This window comes from Anopheles merus, chromosome 2L, assembly GCF_017562075.2.
Source record: "Anopheles merus strain MAF chromosome 2L, AmerM5.1, whole genome shotgun sequence".
NCBI lineage: Eukaryota > Metazoa > Arthropoda > Insecta > Diptera > Culicidae > Anopheles > Anopheles merus.
In genome coordinates, this window is record NC_054083.1 from 26,985,024 (window position 1) to 26,999,115 (window position 14,092).

The 14,092-nt window shown below is 45.2% G+C and overlaps 1 protein-coding gene across 15 annotated transcripts in view; it reads left to right on the forward strand.

Moving 5' to 3' along the window:
* The window catches only part of LOC121591491 (cyclic nucleotide-gated cation channel alpha-3), a 104,674-nt gene that overhangs the window by 42,133 nt on the left and 48,449 nt on the right, over positions 1-14,092 (forward strand). For 12 of the 15 annotated variants that reach the window (XM_041912054.1, XM_041912059.1, XM_041912061.1 and 9 more), the window contains one exon: positions 10,900-11,091. The exons of the other annotated variants lie outside the window; for them this stretch is intronic. In XM_041912054.1, coding sequence (XP_041767988.1) covers positions 10,900-11,091 — 192 coding nt within the window. The remainder of the gene's footprint in view (positions 1-10,899; positions 11,092-14,092) is intronic. 15 annotated transcript variants of the gene reach the window in all.

The following is a 14,092-nucleotide window of genomic DNA, read 5'->3' on the forward strand; positions in this document are numbered from 1 at the left end:
GTACTGTGGCGAAGTTCCAACCCAACGGCCCGTGTCGACGGATGACAAATGGACTACTTAATGCGGCGCGATGCTTCAATCTCACCGCACGGCACACGGGTTGGCGCTCTCACAGAGGGCAAAGGACGCGTCCGTTGTCATCCCAGCTTGGCTCGGTTCGGAATAAATTTTCCCTCCAAAATCCAGTCGATTATTCAATCTTCCATCCATTCGTTCTTTGGGTGTTGAACTTGCAGGGTGTTGAAGAGAAGAATTCGGCAGACCCTCATCGTGTGCTGGGGACCCACGACATTTGCCGTGGGGCAAAAGATCAGCACGGGCGAACCTACTTCAACAGGTTTCGAAACCCGTTGTCTTCACCACTGCAACCAGACACACGGGTGGTCCGGTCCGGCTGTCCGCTGTCAACGGGGGCGCGAATGGAAGCAACTGTCGTGAGTGGCACACTATTGCTGCTAAAACATTTACGTACAAATCCACTAGCAGCACCTTAAGGGCGTCGCTAATGGTGTTGAAAAATGAACAATTTTCCACACCTTTCACCGAGGCACAATCGTTGTTTTGCAAACGGTTCAGTTTAGGCGGCTTCGTCCTGCTTCCGGTTGATGTCTGACACGCCAGCCCAAAACCAGAGCAACATCAAGCAGCCGAAAGCCGAAGAGAAAGCTGGCCACTTACTACCGAGCCCTGGGAGACTGTGTTCCAGTTTCTGGGGGGATATTAAACCCCATCTCCATACCGGCTCCTGTGAGCTGGCCAGCTGTGAGCTAGGGTAGGCGACCGGTTGCTGGAGGTGAAATTTAATATTCCGATTTCCGTGGAAGAACCGTCCGCGTCCCGGGCTAGCTTCGGACAGCTCTGAGTCAGCCCTTTTGCGTGCTTGGCGTGATGGTTGAGTGATTGTTTTGGGAATATGAATATCGATCAGTTTGTGCTTTGTATGTTCACTCCCTCTCTCTTTCTCTCTCTCTTTTGGCTAAGGAGTGCACAGGACGTTTTGGGCCGTGCTGTGAGCTGTTTGATGAAGTGAAATGAAGATTTAGTGGCTTTTGCGGTAAAACCAAGGCTTGTGCGCGCGCTTTCCCTTTTGCGGTGCTGCTGGTGCGTGTTTTACAGCACCAAGTTGTTTAAAATGGTACCAGAAGAATACGTACGGGGATGGGGGCGATAAATCACTCGCCACGGGAAACGAACTCACATCACGTGGAGTGTTTGAGTGATTAAATGATGGACCGGGGTGGTTCTGGTAAGGAAAGAGCAAGAGCGGTAAACACTGTTTGCTTTAATCAAGCTGCACTTAGGACATTGTTGACTGAACATCTTAAGTAACGCACGACCAGAACGTTCCGGTTTTCGAGAAACATCAAACGAGTCACGTGCAATGTTTGCGAAAAACGGAAACATTTGGTCCTTCATAAAGATGAAAAACATTGCCTTGATCAACATAATCCATTAAATTATAGATGAGTTTTATCAAACATTTAACAAACACTCGTCGATGCCTGCACCCTCGCTTTGTTGTGACTTTTCGTTTCCACACACTCCGGCACATCCAAAGCCACTGGATTCTAGTTTTCTATTTATTTGCCTTTTTGTCGCCCATCGTCCCTCTCTTTCTCTCGCTCTGTCCCGGTGCTGTCGAAAAGCTCTCGTCGCACATAAATTGAATTCAATCGATTTTGCATAAAATATCGATCCAGTAGTGCGCTCCGAAACCGATAGCTGGACAAATCCGGCACATTTTTTTTGTTATTTGGTTGTTGGTTGTTGTTGGCTCTCTGTTCCAAACCGATTGTGCACACGATGGTTCGGTGCCGAGCACTCCGTTCGTCGGATTTGTGGGGCAAAACGTCAAAACGTCAGCACGAAATTAATATTCATGGTTGTGAGCTGTGTTGTATCGGCTGGCGCGATCGGTTTGCCAGCTGCCCAGCCCGTACCGTCGGGCTTCCGTCTGCTGCTGCCAGCAAAGCTTCCGATCATTGGCCGGGCGGGGGCATAAATCATTCAATTTGCAATTTTGCTTGCCCACACTAATCGTTTCTTACACACACACACACACACACACACTACCGGGTGCGAGGGAAGAGATAGTGAGAGATGGGAACACGATGGTCTCGTGTTTGGGAAGTTGCAGCTGCAAGCAAATGTGAGCATGTTCCCGGCATTTGTTCCCGGATCTGCTCCTGCTACTGCTGCTGCCGTGGATCCGGTTTCGACGAGTTTGGTCCAGCCCAGTGCGGATGTGACTTGGCCGAAAAAAGCCATTTGAGACGAAATTTAAATACACGCTTCATCCCTGCTCTTCGGGTTGGGAGAGTCACACAGTGTGCTTTTTCATGCTGGTCGTTGCACACTTTTGGGATGATTTTGAGCTCAGCACAAAAGTACCGATCTTCCGGGGGAGGGGAAGGAGCAAAGAGAGCGGACTACCGAGCCGTGTTCGAATGTACAAAGAAAGTCCGCCGCTTCTTACGTGCTGAGCTCTGGCGTGCAATGCGGGTACCGAGGTGGAACTGATAATTTCGTTCCCTGCCGAGTGTGAAATGTGGCTTATGGTAGGTGAAAGCTCATTTGAATAATTAGAAACTCACGCGCGCAAAGACGGCGAACCTGTCCCGGGCTTTACTCCGGAAAAGCATCCATTCCGGCTGGTTCCGTCCAAAGTGGAGAGAGAGAGAGGTGGTTTGAGAAAGGAAAACAACATGTTTCTTTGGTCCAACTTGACGAACAAACGTACACACGGGGGAAAAGGGACTGCGCAGGGTGCATTTCCAGCAGCACACCGTTCGACTGTTTTTTTTTCTTCATCTGTTCGCTTGCCTTTAAGAGGCAAGGGGTGTAAGATGGCGGTAGTAACCTTTTGCTTTTTCTTGGAGCTTCTTTTTTGTGACCTGAATTTCTTTCTTATTCGTACCCTTTCGAAAGGATTTTTCTCGCTGGCTGACGACGAGAGGTTTTTTTTATGGCTCACCGGCGGATGAATAGGATGAAGGATGTGTAAATTATATTTCTCGATTGTTAGACGCGGGGGGCTCCTGGTGCTGCAGTTTTTGTTTCGCTTCGGTTACGAGTTTTCCTTTGTTTGTCCGAGTAGCAGCACCCGCAGCAGCAGCAGCCCGGGTGAAGAAAAAATTTTAAATTCCATGAAAATAATCCAACAACAAAATCGAGGCAGAGCACATTTGGGAAAGGTGAAAAAGATTAAAATTCACGAAACTCACACACACACAGACGCACATAAAACCAGCAGCTACACTGTTGATGGATTCTGATGAAATGGAATGGAACAAACAAACAAAAAAAACGCAACCGTAAATTGGACGAGTGTGTGCGTGTGTTCGTGTTAGCAAAGAAGCAAACGAAAAAAGGGTTCATTTTTCGGCATTCTTTGCGGGGCCGAGAGTTGCATCGTTTTTTGTTCTGTTTTTAGTAATGGAAGGAAAACCAAAAATACAGTTGAACCAAAGCTGAAGCAAACAAGCAGACAGAGCGAGAGAGCGAATGAGAGAAAGTAGCAATTTGATTTAAAATGTGCATGGTATGAAGGTATGCTCTGCTCCGTTCGCTTCTTGCACCTGTGCATGTTTTTGTATGGTTGTGGAATTTGAATGGAATGAAAGGCTTGTTTCTTCATTTCATTTATATTCACATTTTGAAATATGTCAAAATGCTAGCGGCTTGCAACAACTCAAACCAAAAGCATTGGATTGAATTTGTTTAAAATGTTCCCGACTACGAGAAGTTTAATAACTTGATTGTAGCTACAATAGCTCTTGTTTGTTGATCTAATTCTAAAGTCAAAAATCTTGCTGTTTTTCAAAACACTGATTGCTGTATTAAGACGTCGGTTACATTAAGACGATGGCTCCGACTTAATAGCTTATGTCGGCACTAGAGAATATGGCAAGCCGACAATCTATTTGTTACCAAAGCCTAAAAAGCATAAGAAAAGCTTAGATAACGTTTAAGGTCGCTTTAGACCTTGCGTGAAAGTGAACGCGAAATTTTGTTTTTTTTTTTGTGTGCTATATTTAATTGAATTTATAAGAATATGGTTTCGTAGCACACCAAAAGAAAGGATATTCAATTCCCCAATTATTGAGACAATAAAAATGCTAAAATAATGAATCAAATGCATTTCCTTGCCATTATTCTTATTCCCCCATAAACATTACTTTTTCACCGTGAACAATGCGGGGAATCACAAGGAAAGTTTTGGTGCCAATGATCCACTGCTCAAAATGATTGATGTGTATAATAGGTTAGGGTCATCAGCAGATTTCAATCAATCCGTTAGTCAGCTGCGTCAACATATTCAAGTTAGTTCTAGGGTCATACTTTAAACTTGTACTCTGTAAGCATTAAGTTATTTAGGCATACTGCCCGATAACTTTGATTGAAATGAATGAATAAATAAATAAATAAATAAATGCATTTAATATATTAATTCACTATTTTTGATAGTCTAGAAAGTTGGGGAATTCAATATCTTTCCTTTTGGAGTACGAAAAGCCTTATTATCATAAAAATTTATTGAAATATAGCTAAAAACCCCAAAATTTCATTTCCATTTCACCGGGGCTCTACAGTCAAAGTGAAAGTGAACGTGAAATCGCCTGGTGAAACGTTGGCAATTATTTTTACGTTACAATCTTTAGTCTTTCTGTCGGCGAGAAATTAAAGCTTAAATAAAATCAAACAATACATTAATTTAAACAAGATCCGCTAGGACCATATCACCCATACGTAGGACTCTAGAGGATCATTTAAATTCGTTTCCTTTGTTCACGTTGAAAAATTTTGGTCAGCGGAGAATGACAACGATTAATAACGCATTTAATTCATTACATTGGCATGTTTTATAGACTCAATAGTTGGGGAATTAAATGTTCTTTCTTTTGTTGTACGATGAGCAATATTCCGATTAATATTCAATAAAATATAGCAAAAAAAAAACAAAGATTTACGTTCACTTTCACGCAAGGTCTAAAGCGGCCATAACACGGGCTTAAGACAGTTTTGTGTCGTATATGTCAAGTCAAGTATGACAAGTGAGCAAAATGAGTTTTCCCAACTGGGATCTGCTTATGAGCTTCTTATCTTAGTTCTCTTGTAAATTGAACTATGTCTCTAATGCGTAAGCGAACAATTGCTTGAATTCGAAGTGTTCGGTAAGTGATTACAATTTCTCACGAATCTGAATTTGAACTCGTGACACCTTCTTGTCCATGTGTCTTTCTACTATTTCCCAGAAGTATGTTTATTGAGAACATCTTTGTAGTATGATAGCATCATCGGTGGATTAGTGGAAGCATATAGTGTTTGAAAAATCAACAACATTCGAGAAAAATACTACTCTTTCTTTTACAACCGATCTTTCTTTTACAATAGATTAAAATTTTACTATTGAATTGTTGTGCCTAATTAGTACATTCGTTTACTTAATACGTCACAGATGCACTAGAAAGTTTTCCCTACCCAACTGCCCGCCGTGTGCCGGTGATAAGCATCGCTATAGAAGTGATAAAGTAAAATATGACTGAAAAAGTCACCTTTAGAACGTGCTTGTCATATAATACAAACAAAAACAAGAAGCATCCCTCTTTGGACGAAAAGGAATTCAACTTCTAGGCTTCAACACTTTCACATCGTCATAAAACAACAATGCGAATTTGAATTTTGTTTTTATGGTTTATTTTTTATGATATTTATTGATATTTATCCAACTCCCATTTTCCTTAACTCTTTATTCCCCTCACCAACTCCTCGTACCTGCAAATATTAACTGTGAGTTCGCGCATTCACCGAAATTCGCGCCGCAACTGTTCTCCCGCAGCTCGGACTCAACATTACTGACTCGCTGTATCAAATACAGTAGTCGTTTGTTTTATAAAACAGAGGGAAAGGATGCAAGAGAGTGCTCGCTTATCGAAATGTCGTCAAAAGGGCGTAAATTTACACACCAATTCTTGCTTTCTTGCTTTTTTACCATTTCCGTAAAATTCCCTCATCCGTTTTTGGGATGGTTTCCGTGCCCTTCGTTACCGCCATTTTCGCCCACGAAATGATTGTATTTTTAGCTCCTCACCTCCTCCCTGCCAGCTCCAACACGCTTGTTAGCGCGATAGTGAGAAGTTTTAATCAAAAGGCTGCTACCCCGCCGACACGATAGCGCACTAGCACGGGCTAGCACATAAAATTTACGCATTATTACCTTCGCCACCTTTCGAAGTCACCTTGGCGCGCTTTTTTGCGCGCCTTTTTAGCACGAAACACCGGTCCGTGGTTGGCGGGGAGAGGGGGATAAAATGGTTCGATGAAAGGCAGTGGGGGGATAAAAAGGGTATTCGAGTTTGGAGGTAGCAGCTCCCAGCACAATAGTCTTATCGCTTTGATTTCTTCAGACGATCTCTTACTGCCGCTGGTTTTGCCGGTATGTGGGAGTTTTTTCCCCCGCTCCGTTCGGAAACGTTTGTCGGAAGTGAGTTAGTGAGTCCGCTGGGAGGAAAAGCTTTTGCGCCTACCCAGCTAAGGTAGCATAACACAAAACGTGAGGCGAGAGTGAGTGAGGGAGAGAAGGTGAAGGTGAAAGCCATTCATTAACTCAGCACTTCTTTTATTTAGTTCCTTGGGTATCCCTTTGTTTCTTCGATCCTTACACTATACAGGGCGGTAGAGGGTTTGATAGGGTTTTCCCTTGATCCTTCCCTCTTTCTCTCGATTGTTGTTCCTCTCCACTGTGTTGTTGTGCGGTTGCGGTTCACTAGTTTCACGTTCCCTCCATTCGAACGTGCTGCTCGTTGCGTCGGATGCTGTTACCGCCGACTTCCATCAGTGCGTGCTTGTTTAGCTATACATGTGTGTGTGTTGTGTCACCGAAAAAAGGATCGAAAGGTATTTGTGTGAGGCAAGCAAGAGTGGGCCGGAGTGCCTAACGCTTGCCACTTGGTCGTGCTGGTGCACGAGGGGCCACGACACGCAGTTGACTTTCGGTGGATAAACACTGTGCACACTTCCGTCGACACATGCGGCGGTGAAAGGAGGGCTTTCCTTTTTGGGCAAAAATGAAAACAGATTTACCTTCCGCTTCATCCGCAGCAGAGGATTGTAGGAAAAGCGGGGCGAATATTTCGAACCTCTTAACCCTCCCATTGCTCCGCAAAACTCACCCGTTCCTTCGGCTCGGCTGTGGCTACATATGGTCGCTCCAGACCGTCCCACATACGCCGCACACAAAAACACACATACTGAATATTGGATTTATTTTTCCCCCCGGTTCTGCCACATTGCTGCCTTTTGGTTCCTTCTTTTTTTTTATGCGGTTATGCCCTTGAGCTCTCGGGTAAAGCTTCTTCTTCCGCGCTGTGCTTCTTTGCCGCGTGGTTTGTTGTTTGTTCTGACGCCTGCTGTATATTGGCCGCTGTTTTGATATCGCTTACAAACGAACAGCCGCATCTTCTGCTGCCGTCTATTTGTGCTGCGTTGAGCTTAATCAGAATCGACTGCGCGAGCCTTCGGGAGGAGGGCGTGAAGGTGGATGAGAATCATCCTGAGCCTTTTCGTTTCTATGCTTGAAGCACAGGTGTCATTCAGAGGGGTCGATGGAGAAGAAACAGTGTGCCCGGGCGGAACAGAGTGGGCATCTTACCGGTTTGATTAGAATGGCAGCATAATGGGGTGGGGGTGTGTGCAGATAAACCCTGAAAGCCTCGCGACTTAATCTTGCCCACGCTTGGAGCTGCTGATTGAAATGCGTCCCCGTACATGGCGTTTTTGTGGCTTCCTGTTGTTGTAAAATAAATCCCTTTCCTTAAAAAAAAAGCTTTCAAGCCTCCAACGCGTCACTTCTCCCCCTGCCCGCAAAACAATGATGCGAACGAAAAGCATCAAAGTTGCAAAAGTTTAAAATCCCCTGCGCAGCGGCAGCACTGACAAAATTAAATTCTAAATTTGTCATAAGATCATGCGCCCGGCAGAGCGGAGGAAGCCCTTTAACAGCAGCCTCCCCCAACACGGTCCGTTCGGTTGGCCCGAATTAGCTCCAACTCCACCCAGGGGGAGAGCGTACTTCGGGTGTGTGTGTGTTTGCGCTTCACCATCACCCTCAGTTTCTGCGAAACTGTTGCAAAACTGGGACGCGCTTTGCCAATGTGCCCGAAACGAAGCCACGAGAGTGTGTCCACAGGGGTGTGAGAGCCCGCGATGGAAAGTGACGATGACGGTTGGCAAAGTCCGAAAGCTGCTGACTTTAATAATTGCTCCCACTTTCCGCAGCAGCATCAGAACGGGCATCACCCCTCTGGGATCATATTGACGGTGAGGCACTACACTTCAAAGTTTCTCCATCCGCGAAATGTCCGTACGATGGCAAGGGGGTTGGGGCAACTGTGAACTGCGGGCTTGCGGTGTATTTTCGGGACGGCGAAATATCACGCCGCACGGGACCCATCGGGCAGAAAATTGTAGCAGCTGAACTTAAATTGAATAACGCCACGCTTTCGACGGTCCCCGCTTCCCGTGCGTGCTGCTGCTGGACGGGCACGAAAAGGACACACGGAGGGACTGTTTCACTGTGTGCGTGAATGTGTGTGTGTATGTCTGTGTGTTGAGATTTAGCTGTCGTTGCTGTTGATGACGGTTTGACGCTAACAAAGAGACCCGAGAAACGGGGATCGCGCGTGCTTCTTCTGTCCGTGCGCTACTGTAGTGCGGGTATCCGCCCACCACTTCATCCCTCAGCATCCGTGACCCTCCCAACAACGAAACCACAGTTTGGTTGGGGCGGTTTTTCGGGACGTACGTCTCACTTTGTTGGGCGATGGCTACAGTTTTCCATCGAAATTTATTCCAAAGCCAAATATTGAAGCTAGCTTTACGAGCTTTTTTTGCACTCTTCCTCTCTTTCTCTCCCCTTCTCTTTCTTTGCCTGGCAAACAGTGTCAAAAGAAGCTTTGGGAAGAGATAGTAAAGGAAAGGTTTGCTCCGTGCGTGTGTGTGCTTTGATGTCTTCGAGGGCGGGTTTGGAGAGTCGAAGGGCACAAAAAAGGGTCAAAACGGGTCACGGCCATTACCTTTGCTTCTTTTGAGCTGGAGATGGAGAGAGGCGGGTAGAGGGAGCACTTTGAAGCGATTGAATCCGCCCAACCGACCCGGAGCTCTTAGCATCTTTCGATCTTGATCGACGGACGACGGCGGGCAGATATGGGGATGGGTTTTAGTTTTGCAAACATCGTTCCTGATGACCTTTGACAGAGGATGGGGACAGGCTGGGCGAGCGAGGGGAGATTGGAAGGTAGGGAAAGGTCAAGAGCGTGGTCGATCGTGGCCATCGGCCGTCGTCGTTTTAGCAATTTTTGGGCGGGTTTGCTGGTGAAGCGTGATTGAAACTAGGGATATAGGTTTCAATCTGTCAACAACAATCTTGGTGCAGCGGGCGTTGATGTTTGTTTGGCGGCTGATTGGCCCGCCCCGGTATAAACCATTGGTTCATGGTTGATACATTTATACAAACAGAGCGTGTACATTATTAAAAGCTTTAACTTTAGCACTTTTTGCAAAGCTTCGTCATACATTTCCGCTTCGAATTTTCTTTTTGAAACATTCCACCAAACCGTAGTCTGAGTGGGGTTGAGTTAGTAAGGCAACAAGGACATTAGCTGAATGGCAATTCAACGGCGAATTGGCAAAACTTCCGGACTGCCCGAATACTACGGGGTTTTAAAAAGTTTTCCCAACCGTTTTCACGGGACCATGGGCGTTGTAAATGGGATCGATTAATCGAGCCGCTGCAGCAAAGAAAAACTGGCAGCAGCGAAAGCTAACAACAACCTTACGATAACCTTTTCTTTTTTGTTCGTTCCCTTTTTTACGGTTTGTTTTTTGTTGTTGTTTTTTCTTCTTCTTCTATCATCTATTTTTCTCTCTCGGCCCCTTCGTTCTATGCTTTGTTTGCGAGCGTTGTAACGATGCACGGATGAAAGCAACATTTTCGAATTAGCATTTCTCAATTAGCAATTTGCACTGGAGCAGTGGAGCAGAGGCAGAATGTTTGTATTGTTGAATGTTTCCCGTTCGTAGTGCCTGCCGTTCGGCTCTCGTTTGCTAATGGCTAATTATACATCTTTTATTTTGCAACTCGCATCCTTGCTGAACATTGTTTCCGTGCCAGTGCGAGATGGGTGGGTTTGCTTTTGGGGCCGCTTCTCTCCGTTCCGTTCGTTCATTTTCACGCCCGGTTTACGCCGAGCTTTCCGCGGGATGTTCGCGGCTCTTGGGCGTTGTGTGGTGGTGGGGTGTGTTTACGTTGTGAAAATTAAATGAAATGAATTCATTCGACTTTTCCTTGCCCACTGTGTTATAATTTGTAAGAAACCCGTACTTTCGTATTCTCTTTTTATGTTGGTTTTGAATGCTGTTTTATTTTTCCTTGTTTAGGATGACGTTAATTTTGCACATTCTTTTGCCACACTCCATAAACTCATCGTTGTGTTCGATTCCAACCCTCGCAAATTTTGCCATCGTTGTCAAATTTGCACCAAACACAACAAACAAAAAAACTTGTACACGCATCAATGTCTAAACAATAATTTCACATCATGCTCAGAGTCGCCCATCTCGTTAACGTTCACCCATGTTTGCGAATTGCTTGCCCATATCGGCAAGAGTTCAGCTGCAACACATCATCTATTCATGCGTATTTCCGTATCCGTGTCAGACCATTTGTGCTGTCCCAAGGCCCCTCACTCTCCCGCCCCGATCCACCACCTCCATCATCATCACTCCAATCGCCATCGAGTGTTACGGTAGTTGCACGTCCGTTCGGTTTCCGGTGTTTCAATCCCAGGCCCGACCGCCCACTTGTTCACGTGTTTCTTCTTACTATCCTTCCCATTCTAGATGATGATGACGGGAATGCAAGTTTTGACAGCACCAAACTGTCGAGACATCATTCGCACTCTCTCAACGGTACGGACGCGGCAATAATGCATCTAGCGCCACCGCCGCTCGAAGCCGTCGGATCCGATTTCAATACGATTCAATCGTCCGCGGACCATAACCGAAACTCTGTGAGCCGTCAAAGTCTCATGGGTAAGCGTCGGCACAGGCTGTGCTGATTGTTTTTTTGTGCCTTTGGTTGTTTTTGTTGTTGCTGTTGTAGCTCCAAATTGTTGGCGCAGTTGATGGGTGCGAGATGTTATTTGTAGTAGTTGGAGTTCATTTTTTGTTGTCATTCTATGTATTCTGCCATACTTCATTGCTGATGTTGTGCGCATCAGCTCCCTTTCGGTCATATTTTTTTCTTTCGTCGCAATTTTCACGCCAATTGCTCACTTCCCACCACATTGCAAAGATACGCATCGGTAATGTCATTTGGAATCAGCCGAATTTGATGGAGCGCATCTTTCATGTGTGTTGAACGCATTTTTTTTGGGAGCGGGTTCGATCGTGATAGAAATTGTAAAAGGCAAAAAAATCAATTTGATTTGATTGCTTCATGGCTAAAAAATAATTAAAAAAATTAAGTTTGTTAAAATAATAATAATTATTGTTTATATTCGATGTGTTGGTGCATACTAGAATTTCAACTTATTAACCATTTCAATCGCTAATCGCTCATCGATAATATCGTTAAGAGTAGCCAGTACCCCACAACGTCTTTAATATGCGCCTTAATATGCTGTTACTATGCTAGTACTTTAACTAAACGTATATTTAGTTATTATCAAACAATGTTCGAACGATGTAATTATTTAACTTAATTAAACGTAAAGGATCATTTAGCAGACAAAAAAAATGTTTTAAAACAGTGCCAAATAGTAAGGCATAGAACCAGTTAAACGGCGCTGTTCACGTAAATCAAAACGATTTATATTGCATACTTTTAGGCGCTTTACGTCCCAAAAAAAGGCCTTGTTTTTGAGCCTATTAAACTTGCTCGCCCATATGGTACCGGTTGTTAGTTAAAATGCTCTTATTCAATAAACTCCCTTTATGCATTACCTCGTTCGTGAGTCTCATGTTCCATCGAAAGTGCAAACACTGCTTCCCCATCCTGAAACCTTTAAAGGCCCAATGTGTGCATCCGTTGTCTCTTCGGACCATTTCCTCTCCAAAAAATGTTGCCACCTTACGCCCCGTTACAATGTGGTGTGCGTTCAGGATGGAACATCAGCATAACACTTTCATTCAGCTCATTTCATACCATCGTTACGGACGGGTGCGAGAAGTGCTTTAATGGTTAGCGAAAAAAATCGTACCCTGCTCCAGTCTTAGTCATCTACCACGATGGGCCGATTTTCCCCTCGATAGGTTCGGCCGTGACTGCCAGTTTCCGGCCAAAAAGTACACACACACACACACACACGTAAGATTGTTACCATCGCCACCAGTCGTTTGCGTAGCAGCTTGCGCATACAGTGAGTTATAGCTCGTTGTGTTGCTTGAGGAACACATACACTGGGTGTTTGCATCATACACGTCCCTTCTTCGCACATATAGAGAGAAAGAGAGTGTGACAACCACGATCAGAAACGATAAATTGGAATACATTATCATCCTGGAAACCATGCTCCCGTTCGATAAATGTTATCTTGCCGTGTGCAGACAGCACCACCCCCTGTCGTTTGGAAAGGAGCAGGGCTGGGCTGGCTTTGAAGGCTAGGCTCAGGGGAGATGACGTACAGTGAAATATGTATGTGTGCTATGTGCCTGTGTGTTTGTGTATCTCCTATCGGGAGTAAGGTTGAGGTTAAGCTATGGCTTCTGTCAATTGCTACGGGTTTGCTTCGTTTGGCTTCCGCCATGTGAGCCATTGCCAATTAGCGATAAATGCCGGATGTTGCCCGATGCCTGAGCGAACGTTCTGATAAATTTTCGTCTTAATTTTTAATCGACCCATTGTATGACGCCACTTTAATAGGCACCTGGGGAGTGGAGAAAGCTTTCCTGCACGCAATTTGTAGCGCAGACACTCAACGAGCAATGACCTTTCTTAGATGTTCTTAGATGCAACTCCCAAGAGAGGAGGCAGAAAATCTTCATCTAAAAGTTCGCTTTGGTTGTTCCGCTTCTGGGAGGACCGTAAAAATGAAACAGCAGCACTCTACGAATGCCTCTTCTGCCCCTTTTTTCAGCACTCTTCAGGATGTCATCATCGGGACACAATCAAAGCCAGCGGGCCGAGCCAAACAATCCACTTTGGGGCACCCTCGCGGTCACTCGTAAAGATTGCCGCAGTACAGCACCACCAGGGCGTACCGAAGCTTCGTGTCTTCCCCCGTTTTGTTTCCCCTCGCCCATTGCCATCACCCGTGATTGAGGAATGGGAAAATGGTGTTGGCTTTCTGACCTTGTAGAAATTCACGCGAAACATTGCCCGTTTGTGTTGCCCTTTCTGTGTTTGGTGCTTTGGTTAAGAGAGAAGCGTTCAGCGCGCATACACACTCTGATTGCGCCTTTTATCTTCCCAGGCGGGACTTACGGTGCAAATTAAAGCCCCCGAACTGTCCGGGCTTTGTGGATGGTGTTACGTCGGATGGTTTAAGGCTGGTCGTAAAAATATCACCCACACCGACATGCTGGTGGAGTTCCGACGCACTGGTACTGATCGGGTAATGATGAGCTATGAGCATGAGCGTGTGGAAAATGATCCCGAAAAAAGGGGTTATCTCGGATGGGTTATAAAAAAAGAAACAGACACACACACACACATACAAGGGGGATTTCTTTGCTTGACCGTTTGTTTTAATGTAGCGAGAGAGCAAAAAAAGAAGGAAAACGGTAGGATTAGGTACGCATCATCTGTTTACAATAGCAATAAATTGTGCTGTTCGTGCACCTTGTGTTACGTCGTATGGGACGCCCACATCTACTGGGACAGGTGGGACGGTTGTTTGGGGCAGCATACAGCTTTAATTAAATTGTACAAAAAGTATCGTTTCCTGCCTCCATTTCGAGGACAAACCTGAACTCGAACTGTTTGTTCACCGTGCAAACAAAGCTGATTATTGTGACGTTCCTTGCCTAATCATGGAGTCATTTGGGCTAAGGGCAACCATACGTGAAAAAGGAGGAAACTACCGCTTATTTG